Source organism: Hetaerina americana, unplaced genomic scaffold (genome assembly GCF_022747635.1).
Source record: "Hetaerina americana unplaced genomic scaffold, ioHetAmer1.1.p SCAF_20, whole genome shotgun sequence".
NCBI lineage: Eukaryota > Metazoa > Arthropoda > Insecta > Odonata > Calopterygidae > Hetaerina > Hetaerina americana.
In genome coordinates this window covers 703,782-729,522 of record NW_027286764.1, presented here as the reverse complement: position 1 = coordinate 729,522, position 25,741 = coordinate 703,782, and the positions used below count along the sequence as shown (strand labels likewise).

The 25,741-nt window shown below is 38.0% G+C and overlaps 1 protein-coding gene across 2 annotated transcripts in view; it reads left to right on the top strand.

The window, feature by feature from the left end:
- Positions 1-25,741, top strand: part of Hipk (Homeodomain interacting protein kinase) — a 105,556-nt gene that overhangs the window by 9,591 nt on the left and 70,224 nt on the right. For both annotated transcript variants that reach the window (XM_071586110.1, XM_071586109.1), the window contains exons 3-9: positions 4,516-4,782; positions 13,814-13,906; positions 14,035-14,253; positions 14,345-14,519; positions 18,438-18,661; positions 20,716-20,904; positions 21,016-21,300. In XM_071586110.1, coding sequence (XP_071442211.1) covers positions 4,516-4,782; positions 13,814-13,906; positions 14,035-14,253; positions 14,345-14,519; positions 18,438-18,661; positions 20,716-20,904; positions 21,016-21,300 — 1,452 coding nt within the window. The remainder of the gene's footprint in view (positions 1-4,515; positions 4,783-13,813; positions 13,907-14,034; positions 14,254-14,344; positions 14,520-18,437; positions 18,662-20,715; positions 20,905-21,015; positions 21,301-25,741) is intronic.

The window sequence follows — 25,741 nt, the reverse complement described above, 5'->3', positions numbered from 1 at the left end:
GTGCAATACATATGGAGGGATGTCTGTCAGAGTTTCACCAGAATATGAAGTTGAACGTGGAATCCCGGGTCATCTCGTGATAAAAATTTTTTAGTGGAATCACAAAGTTACTAATTTTCATTTCTGACTTGAGACATAATTTTCAGGTCACTCATTACACCTGACCTCAATGTCAGGTGTAATAGTCAGTGAATCATGACTTTCCATGCCTAATATTTTTGTTTCCAAAATGCAACAGCCTAATGAAAACTTCTTTGCAATTTTCCACATTTAAAACTTTATTGCCGACCATGGTTTCGATACACTGTATCATCATCAGGTCTACAGTGTATTGAAACCATGGTCGGCAATAAAGTTTTAACTGTGGAAAATTGCAACAAAGTTTTCATTATGTCTCGATTCCACAACATCACGCCTGACTCTTCACTTTTTGCAACAGCCTATTTTGAACCTTGGAAATCATTTCACATTTTACTGTCTGCTTTTATAAGTGATGATGAAGGAGAATTTACTGAAGAACTCCCTCATTGCGCCTAATTATTTATTTAAAAAGGGGGCAACCACGCATGTTCTTTCTTGCTCACGTGAGCATTTGTTTTTAGATTTTTTTTATTTTGGCCAAGAGTTGCCAGTGCTGTTTATGGCAAGTCATAATGGCTAATAAGATATAGTTTCTTATTCGTATAAGGTTGAATTATAGTCCATTGATTATCAGTTTTAGGTCTATGAATACTAATTTGATTATCGAATGTATAATGATTTTAAATTGTTTATTTGGTTCGGTCATATTTGTTGTTAATCGAAGCTTTACCCTTCCAAAAATGAGCCAAATTAATTATTATCCTTGAGATGATAAGAAAATTTTATCTAGCTTATTGCATCCTAGCACTTCTTGTGTAAATTGCTTCCATCTATTGTAATTTCATAAGTTGCTCATTATTAAACATAACAGGTTCAGGGTTAACTTTCTAGAATTCCTTCATGATGAGGGTAAAAAAGAAATTTTGAACTTCCACATAAAGATATTTCACGACCCTGGGGGTGAGGGGGTAAGTTGAGTAACCCCCTCACCCTTATTCTCCCTACCTTCCTCCCCTCTTGGAGCCAGGCTATATAATTTGAAAATTTTTTATGTATGCCACCTGATGCTCAGCATGGAAACTATGATCATGTGAAGTAATAAATCTTTATGTGGAAGGGCAAAGTTTCTTTCTCTACCCTCATCTGCTCGTCATTATTTTGGTTGGGCCTCAATGGGAATTAGCGTACCATCAGTGTGTGTGTTCTAACATGCCCTTGTTACTTTTTGAATTATGACTTCTTTGTCTGCAACTTTGCTTTGCATAATGCATATTTCTCTATTGAAAAATATCCAACTTCTGGTAACTATTATGATATGTTGATGTTCTGAATTACATCTTTGTTATTGTTTTAATGGAACAATAAAGTAATTTGAATTTATTTATGCATTTTTCTTATCCCTAATACCACAATATAGGCAATAAACTGAACTGGAAGGGCAGTGGGTGTGCCTGGGCTGGGCAGAGATGATCTCTGCAATGGCCCTTAGTTTCCAGTGTACTCTGCAAGTTGGTCCTGATCGATTCATGGTTTTGTCATATGCTAGGCTGTTGATGTTTTTCAACATTGTTTGTTAAAACTGTGGTTAGCCTGAAAACTGAATTATATCAGTGTTCCTTCCCATTCCTAAATTAAGTTTGATTGCAGAAGATGTATGTGATGCTATAGCAGTACGAGGGTTGCTATCTATATTTTCAGGCTAATAATGAAAAGACTGTAATTAATTGTTGAAAATGGGTTTATTGTTTTTTGAAGTATTATCCATGAATCAATACACTTTTGCATGAGCTCAAACCGATTTTCGTAAACCTTTTTCCACTCCGATTGAGGTACCTCCAAAACATGGGTTTTGAATGCATCAACGGCTTCTTCAGGCGCCGAAAAACGTTGTCCACAGAATTTTTTCTTGAAAAACAGAAATGAAAAGAAGTCATTTGGTGCTAAATCAGGCTGTACGGAGGATGACCCATCAACTCGACGTTTTGGCCAGTCACATAGGTAGTTGTTTCAGCCGATCTGTGAGAGTTTGCCAATTGTCATGATGGAGAAAGATCCTTCGTTGCTGCTTCTTTTTCCGTACTTCACCAAGCACTTCTGGGCAAGAGGCAAGGCAAACAGGCCAAACAAGGCAAGAGGCCCGTATACCTTTCAGAATTCATGGTTTTACGATTCTCTAATGGTACAAGTCCCAAATGTCCAGTTATTCGGAAGAAACAGGTGATCATTTGCTTTGATGTGCTTTGTGCATGGATCACTTTTGTCGAATTTGGCTCATCTTGGAAGATCCATACAGTGGGTTGCTGTTTTGTTCCTCATACGCATAGATCCAAGATTCGTCAGCTGTGTGGAAGTTTTACACAGCTTTTGATGCACCGTGATTGTATTTTTTGAGCATTTCTTTGCACCAATTGACACGAACCTCTTTTTGAGCTTTTGTCAAATTATGCGGGATCCAAGGCGAACAATTTTTTTCACAGCTAAATATTCATGCAATAGCTTATTATGCTCGTCATACCAATTCCCAAGGATGCCTCAATCTCACGATAAGTCACATGGCGATCTTCCATAACTACTTCTTGCACATCATCAATTTTTTTGGCACAACTGATTTTGGACACATTATATGGCACCTAAAGCACTCAGGGTTGTCAAGGCATAAAGTATAAATAGCAACTCTCTTAATAAGGTCACAAATAGAAAGGAATGTAGAGTAGAGCTAGGATGTATTTGTGTGTTTGGTGGGTTTCTAGGTGTCCAGCAATGTAGATTGTGCAATATTAATGAACATACTGGGGAGCGTAGTAGCAACTGATTGGAGGGATTGGTGACTTTGGCCTGCCTTCAGCTAGCCACTATGGTGGCCACTCCCACTGCATGCATCACACGATGATGGAAGATGCTCTGTACTAAGTCTTCTAAGTATTGGTAGTTCCTTGAATGCAGATGGGTGAGCACTCCACCCTGCTCATTGATGGTGGCTGAAGCTTTTCTGTTTCACTCTTCAGCGATATTATGTTTGATGCAAATCTAAAAACTGCTTCATACCATTTTTAAGTTGTTTACAGGAATGTGACATAAATGCTCTGAAATGGCCATGAGTGCCTGTATTGAAATATTTTTACTGAAATGTGCTCTATTCACTGTCTACTTTTGCTCTTTCATGTTAATGCGTACTAATAACATAATTTTGATGTGATGGTGTTTATTTATGTTGTAATGCCAAACAATTTGTGTCTAGTTACAAAAACATTGAAGCGATTTTTGAAGGCCCACTGGGTTGCAATCACAGAACATCCGTTTGAAAAGTAGGCCTCAACAGCAAACGCATGCTCCTGACTGTTCCAATGCATGATGGCGACTGACCAGGGAGGGGGAAAAACCTTAGAACCTGGGCTGTCAAATTAAACCACTCTTACCTAGCTACGGCCTGATTGGTATGCATTTCAAAAGGGAAGTTATTTTGCTGCACCCTGTATTTGGTTAACTGTGAGCAATGGTGGTACCTTCTTGCTAACAGCAATGTCATGTACTATTGATGTAAAATACATAGTATTCACTCGAAATACCTACTGCATTAGCTATCTCACATCATTAACCCTCTCTCATCCTTTAGCATGACAAGGCTTTATTGGTCGTTTCTGGAGTAGTGACCTCAGCCGAACATCCAGATTGTTCATTGTCACTTGTGGTTGTGTGGTCACTCAGAAAAAATTTCAACTGCTTTCATTTCGAGCAAAGGTTCAGCTGCACCATAGTGCCAAAAGTTCAATGCATTCATTTCAAAGTGTAGAAACCTTTCACCTGGTGTTTATTGAGTTCCTTTTGTTTCTTGTGGCAATGTGTTAATAAAATAATGCTTCAACAACACATTTTTCTTTCATTGACTGTTTGGGAATAACTGGAGTGGCTTGATGTAAGTGAATGCTAAATGCAGAGCCCTAGACCAATCAGGATGAAACAAGTTGGGCCAAATTAACTGAAAATAATGTTTATAAACAACAGTATCTCTTGATTTTAGCTGAAACATTTTGAAGCACTGACGAAGGAACTTAATGAGAAACATGTTTCAGACTCCATGAGCCATCATTGAGGACACGTGCGTTGGTAAATCTGTGCCTGGCTTTTTGAGTTGGAAATGCATTGTACAATAAACTTTTTAACTCTGAAAAAGACAGTTCTCACTCTACCAATTTCATCATTATTATTGTTATTTAATTGTAGGGTATCATTTTATGAAGAAAAATGTTGGATTTAAAGGACTGGAAATGAGTATGAAGAAAAGATACTAGGCATGAAATGCGGCGAATTCTCCCCAAAAATGTTCGCTTTCCCTAATCACAGTACATTTTTCGTCTCATTATTCAAAACCATTAATTAGCATACGCCTACCTTTGTTCCCCACTCTTTAACGTTTGCCTGCCATTTACTCTTCAGAGGAAATCTGAAGACTCAGAAGGGAATGGTCATAGCTCGGGTCAAGGGACGACCACGACTGCAGCCACTGCGTCCGGTGTCGCTGCTGCCACTGCGGGTGCCAACACTGCCGCCACGACGACGTCCCACAGCAAAGCTGCGGCAGCCCCCCCCCAGGGCTCGTCCAGTGCAGACGGGGACTACCAACTGGTCCAGCACGAAGTTCTCTACTCCATGACCAATCAGTACGAGGTCTTGGAGTTCCTGGGAAGAGGCACTTTTGGTCAGGTGAGAAGTGAGCACCCTGCTCCCACGTTTGGAGGAGGTAAAGGGAGGTGAATGATTCTTTGTTACATTGAATCCATGCTGGTTTCCGGGAATTACCGTCGCGTAGGTTAGTCGGTTGACAACTGTTTTGCCCCCAGTCCTGGAGGCGTCTTCAGGTCGAAGTGATGTGCGTTGCGTTTTGGCCGCTATATATAGGAGACGCTGGCTGGCCAGGAGCTCTCTGATTGGCTCTTTCTTGACGGCGAGTGGGAATCACCCTTTTCCAAGTGGAGGTCAGGGTGTAGCCGTCCTCACGGTTGAAATTATATGGATTTTTTATTATTTCCACCGCTTCTCTGATGAGTCGCGGAAAATATCGCCTTTCTCTTGCCAGCACTCTAGTCTGGTCGAACTTTATAGAGTGTCCCGGTTCCGATCACGCATGTTCGGCGATTGCCGAAAGTCGGAATTGTTTCTTATCAGTGGCTCTTTGGTGCTCCTTGGTCCTGCATCTGATGGACCTCCCTGTTTGACCGATATATGACTTCCCACACGTGCACTTTATCTCATATACACCTTCGTGCATGAGATCGGGGATTTTGTCCTTTGGCTTTGATATTATGTCGCTGATTTTTCTGGCTGTGGAGAACCTAGTGATTATGTTGTGCTTCCGTAGTAGCTTGCTTATCTTCTCAGCCGTTCCGGCGACATAGGGGATGGTAGCATATGCCGCTGGTTTTTCTTTTCCAGGTTTCTCCTCGTTCTGTTCTTTTGCCCGAATCCCCTCTTTCGTCAACTCCATTTCCTTTATGACGGTCCTTTTTCGGACCATGTGTTCTGGGTATCCATTTTTCCCCAGCGCGGAAACGAGGTATCTCTTTTCTGATGGGAGTGATTCGGCGTCGGAGATGGCGTAGGCGCGATGCACTAGTGTATTTACTAGCGAGCTCTTATGGGCGGGATGGTGGTGTGATCGCGCATCCAAGTACCGGTCGGTGTGGGTTTTCTTTCGGTATACCGCATGGCCAAGGCTGCCATCCGGTTTTTTGGTCACTAACACATCTAAGAAAGGGAGAACACCATTCTGCTCAGTTTCCATGGTAAATTGTATGGCAGGATGTTGCTGATTGAGGTGTTTCAGGAACAGCTCTAATTCTTCTTTCCCGTGTGGCCAGATGACAAAGGTATCATCGACATAGCGGATCCAAAGAGATGGTTTTTTCGGATAGGTCTCTATTGCCTTCTTCTCAAAATTCTCCATGAAAATGTCAGCTACCACAGGAGAGAGTGGTGATCCCATGGCCGCACCTTCCTTCTGCTGAAAGTACTTATCATTCCAAAGGAAGTATGAATTCTTGAGGCAGAATTCTGCGAGGTCCGGTAAATCCTTTGGTAATCCTTCCGAGGTGAGCTCTTTGATTAGTAGCATTGAGTCATCAATGGGAGTATTCGTGAAGAGAGAGACTACGTCAAAGCTCACTAGCAGGTCCCGTTCCTTAATTTTGATTTTCTTGATGGAGCGAATGAATTCTGTGGAGTTTTTTACGGACGAGTCGGTTCTCCCGGCGAAGGGTTGGAGAGAGCGCGCAACGTATTGTGCCAGCTTGTAGGTCGGTGCGTCGATATTGCTTACGATGGGTCGTAGGGGGACCCCCTCCTTGTGAATCTTGGGTAGTCCATACAAACGCGGTGGCTTGGCTGCCGATGGAAAGAGTCTCCATTTTTCTTCCGTTGGGATGGATGACCGTTTAATTTTCTCCCTTGTGAGTCGTTCTATCTTGGCTGTTGGGTCACTTTTCAATTGAAAATAGGTGCTGCTATCCAATAGGGCTGCAATTTTGTTGTGGTAGTCATCTTTCTTCATGATTACCGTAGCATTCCCCTTATCTGCTGGCAGGACAAGAAGTTCCTTATTGTCACGTAGTTTTTCCAATGCTTTGCGTTCTGCAGCGGTGATATTGGGTCTGGGTGGTTTCGCCTTGCGGAGAATTTGAGAGACATCCTCCCTTATCTCATTGGCTAGATGTTTAGGTAGCTTCCGCACTGCATCTTCGACTCCTATAATGATGTTTTCTTTAGGTATCTCCTTGGGAGCGATGGCAAAGTTGAGGCCTTTGGTCAGAATGGAGGAAATATCTTCACTCAACGTCTGGTTCGTCAGGTTGATCAGCACGCGGTCCTTTTCAGGGCCAGGAGTGCTCGGATGTTGGACTTGGTGGAGTTTATTGAACTTCTTAGTCTGCGTCTCTTTCGAGCTGGTGAAGTTTTTAGTGGACAAGATGTTTGTGATATTATCTATGGTCTCCCAGTCCTCCTTATTCAGGATGCAGCTTAGTTCCAACGTAAAATAACAAATTGTGAGTGTCCTTTCTTTGTGTCTCTATATTCTAAAAATCTACATCTGTGTTTTTATATATTTGTGTGTCGCCGATGAGCGTTCCATTTCGAAGATATTTTATATATATATATATATATATATATATATATATATGTATATATATATGTATATATATATATATAATAATAATAATAATAATCTTTATTTGCCCAGAAGACACTGACACAGTGTAATAGATACATCAGATAAGTGTATAGGACACGTCATACTACCTTGATCAAAAATTTCCCGGAATTTATTCAGAAAATTAAAAATACAAGTTTATTCATCTAAATCTATATTGTCCCCTTCAAAGTAATCCCCATCGACTGCAACACACTTATGCCAGCGCTTGATCCAATCCTCGAAACATTTTTTATATTCGGTTTTCGGTATGTCCATCAGTGCTTCCTGCGATTTTTCCATTACTTCCTCTCGGCTGCTAAAACGCGTTCCCCGTAATGGTTTTTTAACTCGATTGAACAGAAAGAAGTCACAGGGAGCCAAATCAGGTGAATTCGGTGGCTGTTGGATGGTATTTGTTGCATTTTTCGTCAAAAAATTACGAATAATGATAGCACTGTGCGACGGTGCGTTATCATGGTGCAAAATCCACGAGTTTTCTGCCCACATTTCTGGTCTCTTTCGGCGAATTGCTTCACGCAAACGTCTCATAACGCCCAAATAATACTCTTTGTTTACTGTCTGGCCTTCTGGCAAAAATTCATGATGCACTACACCGTTGTAATCCACGAAAACCGTCAGCATTGCCTTCTTTTTTGACTGAAAACGACGTGGTTTTTTTGGTCTCGGCTCATTTGGTGAACGCCATTCACTTGCCTGATGTCTGGATTGCGTGTCGTACTCATAAACCCACGTCTCGTCTCCAGTAATGATCCTTTTGATGAATGTGGGATCGGATTCAGCCTCGCAAATCATGTCTTTTGCGACGTCAACACGGTCTCTTTTTTGGATGAAATTGAGGTCTTTTGGCACCAACTTTGCTGCTACACGACGGAAACCCAAATCATTAACCACAATGTCTTGGGCGGATCCATAGGCAATGTTCAAGTCCTCCGCTATTTCTCTGATGGTTAATTTGCGGTTATTGACCAACATTTCTTTTACTTTATCAATTTTTTCACCGACTTTCGATGTCGATGGTCTGCCACTGCGTTCATCATCTTCGATTGACTCACGACCACTTCTGAACCGCTCGTGCCACTGGTAAACGACCGTTTTTTTTAGAGAATTGTTGCCGAAACACTTTTCCAACATTTCCAACGTCCGTGCGCCACTAAATCCGTTTTTTACGCAAAATTTAATACAAGTTCGTTGTTGCAAATTTAAATCCATTTCTGAAATTGTAAAAAATCGCCAACACACACAGAGATAGATGTACTCTTGGCTACGTAACTTTTGCAAATGTCAAGTTATGACACTAAGATTTAAAGGGAATATCAACAACAGATGTACCAATTTAACAAAAAAAACAGAACTCAAATCGGAACGATGGGAGCGCCACACGGTGGTTATTCCGGGAACTTTTTGATCAAGGTAGTATGTACATATAGATGTTAAACAATGATGAAATTCAGAAAAGCATGACACAATAATAATTTTTGCATAAAATATATTCCATATACAGTATGGTTATTTTTTCTCCATGAATTCCATTACAGAATAAAACTGTTCTTTCCTTAAAAATGATATTAATTTCTTTTTGAACAGGACTGGATCCTTTACGTACTTAAAATCGTAAGGGAGCCTGTTCAGTGCAAGGAGGCCCATTGATATAGGCCCCAGGGATGTATTTAAAGTCCTGCAATAAGTTTGATGCAGGTCTCTGCAGGCTCTGGTTTGGTGACAATGAACGTTGTCATTTGTCATATAATTGGATATATTACTTTTAGCGAAAATGCATACGACATAAATGTAAATACATGGAACAGTCAGAATATTTAACCTTTTGAAGAAGGAAAGACAAGGTGCATTGTAGGGAGCATTGCATATTAATCGTATTAAACATTTTTGAGCTTTAAAAATTGAATCAGAATGAGGGGAAGAACCCCAGAACAGAATACTATAGATAATTAAAGAATAAAATTCTCCGTAATAAATTGAAAGTAAGATATCAAGGCTTACAGATTTCCTAATACTTCTAATAAGAAAGCAAATGGAATTTAACCTGCTACGAAGATTGCATATGTGTTCATCCCATGATACATTTTTATTTATAACAACTCCCAAAAACTTGGATCTAGAAATTTGGGGTACACACGTTCCCCCTAGGTCAATGGCCAATGAAGCAGGGGCTTTATTTTTATTAGAGAAGTATATGAGTCCAGACTTGTCAGGGTTGAGTTTCAGAGAATTTTGTGAACACCATTCACAAAGAAGTTCAGAAACTCTAGCTGCTGTCAAGGTCAAGTTGTTTAACGATGGTGCTGATACAATTACGTTAGTGTCATCAGCATATAAAATTGGCTCGGCCCCTGGAACTGACTGCAGAACTTTTGGTAAGTCATTAATGTAAAGTAAAAATAGGATAGGGCCCAAGACTGAGCCTTGGGGTACACCTAATGTAACTTCTTTACTAGGAGAAGTAAAATTAGTACCGTTCTTTAACAAAATAACCTGTTGGTGCCTTGCGCTGAGGTAAGATTTGATCCAGTTATAAGGGATACCTCTGATGCCATAGTGTCCTAATTTGGACAAGAGTAACTGATGATTAACTAGGTCAAAAGCCTTGGAAAAATCGAAGAATAGTCCCAAGGTTTCAATTCTATTATCAAGATTTGAACGTATTAGGTTTACAAGGTGGCTGTAGATGTAGATCTGCATTTCCTAAAACCATTCTGTGAGCCAGACAAGAGATTAAAAGATTCAAGAAATGATGTAAGTCGATTATGGAAGACCTTTTCAAATAGTTTCCCTATCTGGTTTAATAAAGATATTGGACGGTAAGAATTCATATCCTGCTCACTACCTTTCCCTTTATAAAGTGGTACAACTTTGGCAATTTTAATGGCATCAGGAAAAACACCAAGTTGTAGGGATTTATTAATTAGGAAGAGTATCTGTTCCTTGATAGAATTAATTGATTTTTTTTATCACAATCCCTGGGATACCATCTGTACCAGGACTACTTTTGTTAGGGAATTTTTTAATGATGTTCATCAGTTCCAGTTCAGTACAAGGAAGCAGGTACAATGAATTAGACAGGCTTGGGATTAGAGGATAATTAACAGGAATTGGAGTATTTGTAGTAGTCTGGTGGGACAAGTAGAAGTCATTTAAGTTGGATGCCATTTGAGAGTAATCAGAAATAACATTACCGGTGGAGTCCTGTAATTTGAAATCATGATGATTATTGATAGAACACTTAGCTTCCTTTATAATCTTCCAAATTTCTTTAGATTTGTTATCGGCATTGAGAATTCTACAGTTGTTAAATGTTTTTTTAGCCAGTTGTAACTTTTGACGGTACGTTTTTTTCAGTGTTCTATACTCCAAGCAGTCTATCGAGTTACATTTATTTTTATAAGAGATAGCTAACTCCTTCATTTTTTTCGAGAGGCATCGTATTTCATCGGTGACCCAATGGTTTCTAGTATTTAAGGACAAGTTTCTAGTTTTGTGGGAGACCAATGGAAAACAAATGTCAAAGTAATATTGATATGAAGAATAAAAATACTCAAATGAGTCATTGTAGGATCTGAGTTGGTATAAATCAGACCAATCATGGGACTTCAACATATAATTGAAGATAATAAAGTTTTGCTCTGTAAACTGCCTTTTATAAATTTTTTTGCAGTGACTAGGAGAAGAAATTAAAATCTTGCATAGAAGAGGATAGTGATCTGATATGTGGGATTTGATTACTTCAGTATTTACTTTTCCCAATTCAATGTTTGTTAAGATATTATCTATAATAGTAGAGGAAAGGCCGTTTACCCTAGTGGGTTCGGTATTAGTAACACAAATGTTGAAAGAGGTGAGGATATCTAAGAATTCCTGTTTGGCTTTGGAATTACTTGTGAAATCACAATTAAAGTCCCCAGTTATAATTAAATTAGGTTTTGGTATAGCATCATGAATTAGCTCTAATAGTTTAGCAAGTTTGTTAAGAAAAACACTAAAATCACTCGAGGGAGAACGATAGATAGATAATAAATGATATGCGACATTATTTACATTGAGACCCACGACACAGGACTCGAAGGACAACTCTTCATTGAGAAAATCCTGTGAGAAACAGGTCGGGAAAAGGCGCACACACTGTGAAACTAGAACCAATACACCTCCATTTCTATGCTTTGAACGGCAAAATACATCGGCGATGGAATATCCAGGTAGATTTAAAAATTTCAAATCACTTAATTTCAACCAGTGTTCATTAATACAAAGGTCATGAGGTTTATATTCACTCATCAGGACCTCAAGATCCAGCAACTTGTTACTAAGACATTGAATGTTAATGTGCAGGACCTTGAGGTACTTCGCTACCCTGTCGATGTTGTCGGGCGTGTCTTCCAAAAAGAATAATTTCCGACGTGCACATATTTGGGCCAAAATGAAGGCTTTATGAGGGTTTCCCGTAGCTCACTATTCACTGAAATGCGGAAGGAGGCATATATACATATGTATATATAAATATATATCTATATATGTATATATATATATATATATATATATATATATTTATACATATATATCTATATATGTATATATATATATATATATATATATATATATATATATATATATATATATATATATATATATATATATATATATATATATATATACATACATATATACATATATATATCGTATACGTACATATGTATATATAAATATATATCTATATATGTATATATATATATATATATATATATATATATATATATATATATATATATGTACGTATACGATATATATATGTATATATGTATGTAAATATATATATATATATATATATATATATATATATATATATATATATATATATGTATATATATATGTATATGTATATATATATATGTATATATATATATATGTATATATATATATATATATATATATATATATATATATATATGTATATATATATGTATATATATATATATATATATGTATATATATATGTATATATATATGTATATATATATATATATATGTATATATATGTATATATATATATATGTATATATATATATATGTATATATATGTATATATATATATATATGTATATATATATGTATATATATATATATATATATATATATATATATATATGTATATATATATATATATATATACATATATATATATATATATATGTATATATATATGTATATATATATATGTATATATATATATGTATATATATATATATGTATATATATATATATATATATATATATATATATATATATGTATGTATATATATATATATATATATATATATATGTATATATATATATATATATATATATATATATATATATGTATATGTATATGTATAGAAATATGCAACACACACATGGAATGGATAGTAGCAAAGGAATCATACAACATCAAAAAGGATAAGAACAGTGCGTTTCGTGGCACGCATAGCCAGAAGAAGAGAAGAGACGAGCCACATTGGCCTGATACACATTCAAACACGAAATCCCGCCAAACGGGGAACAAATACTCATTTACAAAGAAATAGATGTAAGGAAAAGGGATAGGAACACACATAAAGGACGAACACCATTTGGCATTGACTTGTGGCCAGGCAATGCATTTTCCTCTGCTGCTATATAGTTTGGCTTCTGCATCATTTACCAGAAGAGACCTATTTCAGCACGTTTTAAAACCTGTGGTGGCAGGTGACCCTCAGAAACCATGACCTTCTTGAGGTCGCTGATTGAGTGCTCTGCTGCTTTTGGGTCAGAGATTGCTGCTTTACCATGCCTCACCATGCTGTTCTTGCCGGTTCTACTTTAAAACTTCTCCAATCATCTGCGTCTTCTCTCAAATACTTAGTCAGCCATTGATGATCCAGGCATCTTAATGAGGTCGGCGTAAACAACTTTCACCTTCTCAAAAATAATATTCTCATTAATGGTATTGCTTTACAATTGCTTTTCTGGTATCCATAAATATATTATCCACATGAGAAGTGACCTTTCAACATCATTGGCGATGTGTATCCTCATAGATTTTCTTGTCACTCCCTCTGAAGCGTCTATCTCCCAATTCTTGTCCTCATTCTTGAGCATAGAGCCCATCACTGATGTTGAGCGATTATTGTATGTGCATGCTAATACAGCCATTTTCTCATTTTTCAGTGTTTTTCTTTTAATTTCTCCATTTATTTTTATTTTCTGATGGAATATTTTTGCAATGGTCATTACTCTATGCCAAAAAAATCTCAATTAATGCTCTCCAATAAAATGTCTGAACACAAGTTTGGAACAATCAGTGACACCACGATGGTAGCAGAACGAGTGCCAAACAGACTGATGCAGTAGCCACACAATCCAAGTCTTCCCCTCTCCTCGGCACTCATTAAAGGATTCATCTTTTCACAATTCTTGTTGCTCATGCGAATTACTCATTATGTGTTTTAAAAATTTTATGGTTTATAATGAACATTTTTCTAAACATTCAACCTTTTTCAGGTTGTTAAGTGCTGGAAGAAAGGCACAAATGAAATTGTGGCGATTAAAATCCTCAAGAATCATCCATCATATGCACGCCAGGGACAGATTGAAGTAAGTTTTTTAAAGAAGTTATTTTGGGTTCACGAAGCTCCTTGATATCTAACCTGCCCCATGTAGATATAGCCTAATTCTTCATTTATTCTAAAAATGACTGAAATGACTCTGGCTGTTTCCTCCAGGTGAGCATATTGTCACGGCTCAGTCAGGAAAATGCAGATGAATTCAACTTTGTTCGAGCATATGAGTGCTTTCAGCACAAAAACCACACTTGCTTGGTATTTGAAATGCTTGAGCAAAATCTTTATGATTTCCTTAAGCAGAATAAATTCAGCCCTCTCCCTCTCAAATACATCCGTCCTATACTACAGCAGGTACTCACTGCCCTTCTTAAGTTGAAGGTAGGTCAACTGAACTGAGGTTAATTGTTATTCTTTTAGTAAGTTGTTGCTGTTGTGGAATGATATTTGATGTGGGCATTTCCATTTCCAGCAACTAGGTTTAATTCATGCTGATTTGAAACCTGAGAACATAATGCTGGTGGATCCAGTGAGGCAGCCCTACAGGGTGAAAGTGATTGACTTTGGAAGTGCTTCTCATGTCAGCAAAGCCGTATGCAATACTTATCTCCAAAGTCGTTACTACAGGGCTCCTGAAATAATTCTAGGTAAGTTGGTTTTTTGGTGTTTGTTCTTCAAGATTCTAGGAAGAAACGAGCTTATATTAGCATATTGCTGAAAATTCATGCAATTCCTGAAAGGGGCCAGCCATCGCTATCAAAATGGCTGATCGTAATCTACCCGCTACCCTGCTAGATGCATTAGAGACGCGAGGGCATTTTTATTTATTGGGGAAACATAACTGCATTGAATGTAAGCTCTCAGGGCTTAAATCCCCTTGAAATTGTGATCATGGAATGGCTTGTTGGTGTCATATCAGTTGAAGTGAAGTTATTCTGCTGTTGTAGGGCAGATAGTTGCTGATAGAGCTCTAAAATTGTTGAGCCTGTGATATAGTTTGTGAGGGCACCATAGTAGCCTCACTGATGGAGTGCTCTCCTCTTGGCCTGAGGACTGTAAATGTATTGTGGAAATAACCTGATTCCTTGGACATTCCAGTCAATACAAATCCCAGATATCTTCTGTAAACAAGACCTTTCTAGGAAACCATGGCAGTTGCAGAGGAAGGATCCCTCTTATTGTCATGTATGAATTTTCTGTGCCTTAATTCATGGTGACTTTGAGCTCACCTTTCAAACCTACCTTTAGGTTGATAATTGCTATTGGTGGTTTTTCAGATAGTCTACGACGCAGTGTTGGGAAGTAGCTCTTTTGAAAAATGGAGTCTGACATTTTCTTAGATGAGCAAATAATGAACAAATATTATGCTGCTGTGAACAATTTCCAGGGTCATGTGTAGATATGCTAATTTCATCTGCAGAGAGTCGAACAACTGTCTAAACATTCGAAGAACCATATAGATAGAAGTTTGCTATTTTTATTGATGACGTAAGAGGAGGGACCCAAAAATAACAGGAATGTTTTCATAGATTCTTTAGTTCTCAATATATTTACATTAAATTTTGTCCACCTTCAAAGTATTCCCCATTGACCACAATGCACTGTTCCAAATGATGCTTCCATTGTATGAGACATTTATGAAATTCATTTATCAGGATGTCCTTCAGGCCTTCTAGCAATTTTAGTTTTACCTCCTCCACAGTGCCAAATGCTTTCCTTTCATGCCCCTTTTGAGTGGAGGGAACAAAAAGCAGTCACAGGGAGCTTAATCCGGTGAGTAAGGGGGGTGGACAATTGATGTCATGCTGGTTTTTGTCAAAAGCTGCATCACACAGAGGGCGGTATGAGCCGGCGCGTTGTCATGATGGAAGAACCAGTTGCCTGTGTGCCAAAGATCTGCTCTTTTGAACTCCATGACACTCCAGATATTTCACAGAGTTGATCAATGGTTCTGCAACAGTCTTCATGAATGAGGGCATTGATTTTGTGGATGTTTTTGTCAGTTCTTGATGTTGAAGGACGGCCTGAAGGGGTTGGTCTTCAATTGACATTTCACCATTTTTAAAACGTGTAAACCACTCTGGTAGACTCTGGTTTTGCTTAGGGCAGCTTCCCCATAAGCAGTCTTGAGCATTACAATAGTTTCCGCGGCCGATTTCCCCAACAGGAAACAAAATTTCACTGCAGTGCATTGCTCTTGATAATCCACAATCACATTTTTGGCAAAAATGAAAAAAGTTGTTTCACTGAAACAGCTCTCACGGACGGTCTGATCCGGTCACAGTGATGGCGCTGTGCATAGTGACGCAGGTGGCATGAGCCTGACGTATGACCGGCTGAACCAAGGCTTCCCCCACCCTCGCTCCCCACCGCAGCCCAATTTCTGTTACTTTTGGGTCCTTCCCTTGCATGCCATGAAAATTTAGGTTTCAGTCTAGCACAAAACTTCCCGAAATGTGCGTTGCATGGAAAGGGGAGGCAGAAAAAAAAGTCAGACCATAAATCCAGACAAAATCCAGCAATGGAAGGTTGAGTGAGGGTGTTCACTGGTGCAAACTTTGCTGGTGTATCTGTATTCTCATGTTTATGATACTCGCCAATCTAATACTTCAGGTCTGTCTGTATGCAAAGTTAGCACTCTGTTGGGAATTTCAGGAAGAAGTCGGAAAGTGCTCAATTCCTTCAAAAATTCCAGGAAAAAGGGAAGAATGCTAATGTAATGGAAAAGTTTGGGAATTTGAAATGAATATATGGAGTATACAATGAGAATTGGAATTTCTAGCTAAGAACTACCTCCCTTCTGTTGCAAGATAGGTTCATATGAGCTGTATGGCATAGAGCCTGCAAGATTGGTAAAATCCAAAGCTGTAGTTTTAGATTGGCTCCAAAGATATTGTGGCACATGCAGTGATGTATGATAATCGACCAAAGAAATGTCTGAACAGATTCTAAACACTTATTTGCAGATTCTTTCATTTGGTCTTCACTTCTGGTAATCTTGCAATTGGAATCCATTATTCTTAGCTCTGATGAAATTATTGGTCATCAAAGTCTGCTAATCAACTTGAAATGACAAAAAAATTAATTGCAAAATGTCACTTATCTGTACTTCAAAGAAATGCATTTAGGATGTTTTGCATTTAATAAATTAAAACATCTAAGAGGAGTTGTAAATTTTATGGATTTGAGAAACTGGTCTTTGGGCGACATTCTCTGGTTTTACAATATCCCATGTGTTCCTAGGGGACAACTAGATTCACATGTAGCAGATGTCTACATCTACATCAATACCCTGCGAGCCACCAAAAGGTGTGTGGCAGGGGATGCAGCACAGGAGGAAGGGATGAGGGGGTTGGGGTTTTCCAAAAGGGTGGGGGGAACCTACAAAAATAATATAACTTGCTATTAACTACGGTACTGAGATCCTATGTGTAAATAAGGAATAAGAAGGGGCCTATGACACTTCCTTGTGGTACGCCAGACGTGACCTTGACAATATTGGATGATACACCGTCCAGGATGACTGTTGGAACACGATCTCTTTAAGAATTGTCTAATCCAGCATTAAATACTCTCGTGTATTCCATAAGCTACCAACTTTGCGAGTAACTTGCAATGAGGGACTTATATATAAAGGTTCATTATATCATGAACCAAGAGTGCGAGTTGTCAAGATTATGTGGGAGATAGGTTAACCTGAATCAGAGAAGATTCACAAATGAATTGGTTGCAAAGTCTAAACTCTGATCCAAAGAGGATATTTAAAGAACAATAGGCCTATAATTTATGTCAGGGAGATGGAGCAAAAATGTTGTCCTACCTTCATCCTGCCATAACGTTCACCGAGTAATGTGTTGTGGAAATGAGATAGATACACAGGATTAGTGCATGCTGAAAAAAAATTCTGTCATCCATTTCAAATTTATATAAATTTTTTCATATATTGATATTTGTCCATAACCTTTGGTCTTCGCCAGTCAACAGATGACATTCAGGAAGTACCTAGTTTTTCCGCGAGATGGCAGTATAATGAAAATATCAAGAATTAGATGGGACCTGAGCACTTGATTGTAATGGCCTGTTTTTAAGTTGATTCTGTGAGTTAGTTAGTTCTACAATTTGTCTATTAATAGAAGTTTTCCTTGCTTTTTAAATTTCTTTCATTCCTAACTCCGACTTTAATTCCTATCTCCAGTTCTTCCCAAGCCTCTTTAATCATTCCTCCGCATGTATGTTGAACAGCACAGGTGATAACGGACAACCCTACTCTTCCAAGCACTGCCTATCTACTCTCTTCATACATTTTTGGAGGGGGGCTCATATATTCATTTGGTAACATTAGTTTTCTTTACTTGAAAAAAGAGGCGTTGAAGAAATGTGGTGTCTCTGATGCACAATTACCTCGGTAATAAACTGTCTAAGTTTATGTAATTTGTGATGTCTACAATCCTGTATTGTGAATTATATTAATTTTTTATGAAAACACAGCACATGTTATTCAAATGTTGTATAACTGCACTGAGTGTTTTACTTAGATGATGATAATATTGTTCTAATTTTTCCAGGTTTACCTTTTTGTGAAGCTATAGATATGTGGTCTTTGGGATGTGTTGTGGCGGAGTTATTTCTAGGCTGGCCCCTTTACCCTGGTTCATCTGAATATGACCAAATTAGGTATATAAGCCAGACTCAAGGACTCCCTACAGAGCACATGCTTAACAATGCATCAAAAACTACTAAATTTTTCTACAGGGACATGGATAGTACATATCCATTTTGGAGACTGAAGGTAAGTTTTGATTTTCTTTGGCTACCTTGGTAGTCATGAAGTTTGTGTGGCCGTTGAAACACTTTCTTCCCCACCCCCTTTGCATACTTCCTTTTCCTCCTCTGATAAGCGCACGCATTGTTTCATCCTGAGGCCCAAAAATGATTGTCTTCTTATGTATATGTATGTAAGTAACATTCAATTCTTGTGTAGATTCAGGCATGATTTTGTGGAAGGGGAACATGATAGCTTGTTATATAATCACTCTGTTCCACTGTATAAAGATGTAGTGTGACCATTGTATCGACATCTCTTCGTCTCTATGGGTGGATAATGAAGAAAAGGGCCAGCTTATGCATGGCTTTTTCAAGCCAGAGGGTTTTTGGTGAGGGTAATGTTAGGTGTTATTTGAGGGAGGGTGATGGGAAGGATTAAGATAAGGGTTAGCAAACACATGCGAATTAATGCACAAAGAATGAAAAGGAGGAGGAGGTCTACTGTGGGAGGGTATTCTGGGTGGCAGGAGGGGGGGGTGAAGGCTGGAGATCCACGCTGGTGGGGTGTGTGAGTGGAGAAGGGGCAGGGGGGGCTGCCCTGAATGGCCGTGTGTCTTCATCAGCTGTGGCTACTGTACTCTCGCCCATGGGTTGGGGGGCAATGCACGCTTGAAGGTAGGACCGTCGATGGGCTGTCGAGTGGAGATCATGGAGGTGAAGGAGAGGGCTAGAGGGAACACACATGCTCGAAGCACTCTTTTGACAATCAACCACCTTAAGATGGCAAAGTAACATTTAAGCCATGGTTGACGGGTGACGCAAGTTTTGCTCCCTCTCCTGGAAGTGTCCTTGAAAGCCTACAACTCCTTCGATGCTTGTTCATCACTGCTGCATCCTATTGACATTCTTTTAATGCGCAGTTTCATAATATTCCCTACCCTATCCTATGTGTTTTCAACAAGTAGCTCATATCTACTTTATTTAACCTACAAAAATGCTTATGCTTGCATTTCCAAATTTTTCATTGGTGTTATTTGTCAAGAGGAATACTATTTTATGCCATGCCATTTCTGCTGCCATGGAAAATTAATCCTAAGGCTTCCGCAACGTCTATTTGATGAATGAATTTATGGAAAATTGTTACTCCACATATTAACAGCTGACCAACGTCCTGGCAATTGCTTGATTTTTTTATCTCCTAATCCCTCCTACCTCCTTTACCAAACACTCCGTCAAGGTCATCCACTTTTGTTTTACTAATGACTCTTGACTATGCAGTCATCCTTTTCATTCCTCTTGTGAAATATAACTAATAATCTTTTAGAAGCAGTTGTCCTCTCTCTTGCCATCCTGGTCTTTGTGGTCTCGGCTATTGCTATGGCATCACTGGCAGAATCAAGGGCAGGCACATCTCCTTCCTGTTTCATATGTCCATCTATCATTTCATGTGTCTACGCATTACACACTAAACAACCCAACAAATGCATGTGAAACTTTCTTTCTTGCTTTCTCTTGAGTGTTGCTACTTTTTCTGAAGTTTTCTCGTGTTAAAAAAATATGATTTTCAGAAATCATGATGAGACCCTAAGAACTGTTGGAAAACAGTAATAATAGAATTATGGTTGGCCAAGTCCTCAAGAGCCAATCTGCATTATGTGTGAGAAATGCACATCTGTGCATTACTTGGGTTATTTTGCTTTAAAGAATAATGGGAATACTAACTAATTGCTCTGGTTGCGAATTACCAAGTATGGAACAGTCAAAGATTATTAAAATAACACTTCCATTCTCTTCATTGTTGTCCTTTTAAAATTTTATTGGGGTAAATCAAATGTAGCAATACTGGATGCCTCTTTTTTTCTCACTTTTTACTGCAAACATATCTCTGCTATGACTTCAGTATGCAGGTTTTTGATTATTTTTCTGGGGAAATGAATGAATGTAAAAATACTGTGAACCCTCCTGGCTGGTAGCTTTTGTAAAAGCACCTTTTGACTTAATTATGTGTGAGTGAATAAGTAATGCAAATCTGTCTTAATTTCTTTTGCCCATTGTGCCCTTGCACAATCTTAATTTCAGACTCCGGATGAGCATGAAGCAGAAACGGGTATTAAGTCTAAGGAGGCAAGAAAATATATTTTTAACTGCTTGGATGACATTGGGCAGGTAAATGTGCCCACAGATCTGGAAGGAGGTGAGCTTCTGGCTGAGAAAGCTGACCGGAGGGAATTCATTGACCTTTTGAAGAGGATGCTTACCATGGACCAGGTAGAACGTGTCTAACCTCCATTTCTATCAATCTCTGCTTCTCTGCTGCTGTTGACGCTGCACTGATGTATGTGTGATGCTCATGTTTTAACGAGTGTCTCTCTCCATTAGGAGCGAAGAATAACCCCAGGGGAAGCATTGAATCATGCCTTTGTCACGCTAGCTCATTTAGTAGATTATGCACATTGTAACAATGTGAAAGCCAGTGTACAAATGATGGAGGTGTGTCGACGTAATGGCTATAGCTCTAATAACAATCATCAAGGAACCCAAGGACCACTGGTTGCCAACTTTGTACCGAGTTCCAATGGAAATGTGACGCTGACATTTAACAATCAGTTGACTAATCAAGTTCAGCGCCTTGTTAGAGAGAGATCATCTGGATATGATAGCTTGGTAAGTCATTTTCCTTAATTTTAAACTGCATGCATGTTGATTAGTGCTTCAGTCAGTATCTGTTCCTTTGTTTTGTTAATTCATCTGTTCCTCATTCTTGTTTAATCATTGCTTTTCTACATCTACATCTACATCTACTCAATACCCCGCAAGCCGTCGCAAGGGCGTGTGGCGGGGGGTGCTAGGACACCACCCATAATTTAGAAAAGAAAAATAATAAAAAAAAAAATCGCATGCAATAACGACAAAATCATATATTAAAAAAAAAAAAAACATGGCATACATTCATGCATGAACACTTACACCCCACACACATGCAAACACTCAAACTACCAACTAACATACACATGCACCTGAAAGTATACCTAACATCTCTATAGTGTTTAATTTTGTTCCGACTTGTAAATTCAAAGTTTTTAATATTTCTAAAGTGACTTCGGTTTCTTGCTATTATGATTACTGATTGTTCGGGGAAAGAATGAGTATTTGTACCTATCTGTCTTGGAATCTATCTCCCTTAGTTTATCTTTGTGGTCTGATCTACCTAAGTAGTGTGGGGCCATTATAATTCCTTCAGTGTCATATTTAAACTCGTTTGTTCTGAACCTTTCTAAAAGTCTAAGCCTCGCTTGTTCTCTCCGCACTTCAAGTGGTTCCCAGCCTAAATCCCCTAAGAGACCTGTCACACTTGTGTTTTTATCATAACAATTTTTAACAAATCTAGCGGATTTTCTCTGGACTTTATCTAATTCTTTTTGCCAAATTTTCTCCCACGGATCCCAAATACTTGCGGCATATTCCAAATGAGGTCTAACTAGAGCAAAATAACACCTCTCTTTAACTTTTTCATTACATTTCCCCACCACCCGTTTTATGAAGCCAAGTTTCTTTAAAGCTGATCCGCATATTGTCCTGATATGTGCTCCCCATGAAAGGCGTGGTGTTAGAACAACCCCCAAATATTTAACTTGATTTGCCGTAGTCAATACTGAACCCTCTATTTTGTAGTTTATATTTTGCTTTTGAAATATGTGGATAAATCCCTCTTTTACAATGAGGCTAAGGGAAAAAGTTATTTTGTTGAAAAAAATTTAAATAAAGAAATACAAAATATTTTACTGGAACTAAAAGAATCTTAGGAATTTCTTCTTAAAAGTCTGTTAATTTGTTTTTCGTCACAGCGTAACATCTGACCTAAAGATGTTATGCAAACCTAGGTCATAATAAAAATTATCTATGTGGAGAAGGAAAGTGTCTTCGTTCATCTGGTTCAGGCATGTTGCCAAACTGCAGTTCCTTGTTCCACAAGTAGCACAAGGGCATACATATGCATATTCCTTCCAACCCCACCACCATTCCACCTTCCACCCACGCTCCCATTTCTCAGCTGTTTGCATCTTGACTGCTCTTAAAATGATTGGGTTGCAAGCAATAATCTTGTAAGTGCAACAGAGAAACTTTCCTAGTGGAAATCCATGGGCGGAGTCAACGTTGTCCATACTTTTCCTCCATATGCAGACATGGAATGTAGTTTAATTCTAGCGGGAAATTTAAAAATGTTTCTCCAAATTTTCTAGCGTTTGCCACCCTTAGGATATCATATGCCCTTAAAATTATTTTAAGTGAGTGAAAGCATTGTCTTTGCTTTCTGTCATTATTTGAGTATGAAAAGAATTGTCTATAATGAAGCTATTTTTTCTCATAATCGTCAGTCATCAATATCAAGATTTGCTTTGTTGAGCTCTCCCATCCTACTTTCATCATTATAATCTTCATATTTACATATTCCTCTTCAGAGTATATATTCCACTGATTGCCCCACGTGTGTTGTGGCCACTCTCTCCCCCTGCAGTTCTTCCAATTAATTCCCCCCTTTCAACATTGCCCATGGGCCATCATCTCTCCAAATTGTCATCAAGCTCATCCCTCTTTCTTTGAGTTTTCACATGATACTTCTTCCTTCTCCTTCCTTTCCCAGACCCTACCTCTTCATTAGTCATTCAATTGATCCGTTTCATCTTCATTACATTCATCTGTGTTGCAAAACATTTCCATATTGATATCAATATTCTCTTTTCCTCAGCTGTTTGCCTCATTTCTAGCCTTGTTTTGCTGTGTTCTTTTTTCTGGAAGAATACTGTTTTTGCTCAGGCTCTCATACTAATTATTTCCTTCTTCTCTTGTTGTTGGTACTGATTTCCAAATGACAGAATACTCCCACTTAACATTTTTGCTAGTGCATAGGACACATTGTGATTTTTCAGGTTAGAATTTACGAAAAATTCTTGGATCAGCAGAAAAGTATCTAAATATTTTAATGTTAACACTTAATATGAAGAAAGTAGAATTTTTCCATAAGAAATTACCTGCTATATCATTGTTTATTTATAGTAGAGTCCCATATATTCGTCGTCATTGCTGTTAAAATCATTTCTGCAGTTGTTCTCTCTGGAGTTTTCCATTTCCTCACACGCAATGTCATCTTCACTTCCATCTATCACATTGCTTATTTCACAATTTAAAAAAGATATTAAATAATAATTGTCCTTTTGAATTTCTGGTAGGACTTTTTCAGGAAATCACAATCACTAGAAATTGATGGCCATTTCATTCTATCTGTCAGTGCGACATCATGAGTTGGTGCCTTATAACGTTTCTTTTATATTCAACTTGCAGTTTTTGTGCCTTTGTATTTCTGGTACTTAGGCACAGATCACCTCTCTGCTTTAATCTCTAGCACCATGATGTGCCCCAGAAAAACAATCAACAATAGCGTACCTATTGCACATTTTCTCGCTTCAATTAAAATCATTTTTCTTGAAACAGTAATCCTGTTCGTCCTGTTTTATTAAACTTCTTAAAGTGTTACTCAAGGAGCGCGTGGACATTCTAAGTTTTTTTTAGTCACATCTGCATTCACGGAATCTATCTTCAGCTTCCTCCATTCTCGTATCATGTTTTCTGTCGGAGGTTGGCCAATTCACCTGCCCTGTTTCCATTTTGTCAAGAATTTTACAACCTCAAGTTTAAATGCAATAATTAATGTATCTTCTCTCTCTAGATCCCATGGGCTTATTCTAATTTTAACTTTTTATGTGGATCTTAGTTTCTGTTATCATTTTGATAGCAGAGAAATTTGGATGAAAAGCAACCATTTTCTTTGTCTTTGCGACATTTTCATACTACTTAGGGTTGAGTGCCTGTAAACTCTTGAATGTATTGGGAGAGATATAATCTATATGTTAGCAGAAGGGCAAGATTCTTGATGACCTCCTCACCCAATAGGAAAAAAATACTTATGTAAGTATTTTTCTTGGTGAGTCGGCTTGCGACTTGTAAATGTCATTTACATCTTTGGCTTCATTCCCAAAATAGATGTGAATACAAGGAATTTGGAATTTTCGAGCGTTTATTCCACTTCATGGGTTTCAATTTCAGCTCACATTATCTTATGGTTCCTACAATATCTAAGTACAGAATACCATTTTTAGCATACAATTCCAAGGATTATTTACAGGCAGTCCAGATGATGCTACAGTGTAGTGAAATTAGTCGACGATAATAAATTCTTTCCTGTGGAAGTGCAGTCTTTTTGATTCTTCCTTCGTGCATTGTAAAGAATTCACTTTGCTGTTCACACAATTGCTCATCTCCATGTTGGCATGTATTTTCAATGCCATGAAAGCATTAGCCTGTGAAATAGCATTTCCCAGGATGAGCATTGCAGCAGCTCGGGCTCAACTTTAAATGCTCCTTGCTTAAAAATAAAAATTTAATTCTAAAACTTCCATGGAAGCTGTTTTTTTTCACGTTTCTAATTATTTAAGAGCATTGATATTCAATTTATAAATTGAAGCAATCCTTCTCACTGAAGTGATGGGAAACATTTTTCATTCCTTTGCCATAAGCTTCATGAATTACAATTCTTGTCAACAAGGTTAGAGAGGAAAGATAAAAAATATGTTGCCTGGAGCAGTTAATGGGAGAACTGGATGGAGCATTGGTGAAAGAAAGAAAAGTAGATTTGGCAGCAGGTTCTGCTGCAGTTGCTTCAAGGAGCAGCAGACTCCTTGCGCAACATTTTGTTGTAAAAGTCACACCTCCTGAAAAGAAGATCCTCCCAGTGTGGATGTGCTTTGTGCAGATTGATGTTGGAACTGTAAATATGGGTAAACCTCCAGGGAAAGAGATTTGTTAGTATTGTCCAATTGGTGGCATAGTTTATACAGGATTGCTTCATAAAGTATCTTAGATACAAATTATGCACAAAATTAATTGTAGTTATTAATTGAATTTATTATTTAGTCAAATTTTTGAACTTATAAAAAGCATTGCAGACAAATTTGAAACAAGTTATGTGTAGTGTTTTTACACCAATAAAACATGTATGGAATAATTTCATGGAAAACCACGAGATATACTTTATTCAATTAATAATTTT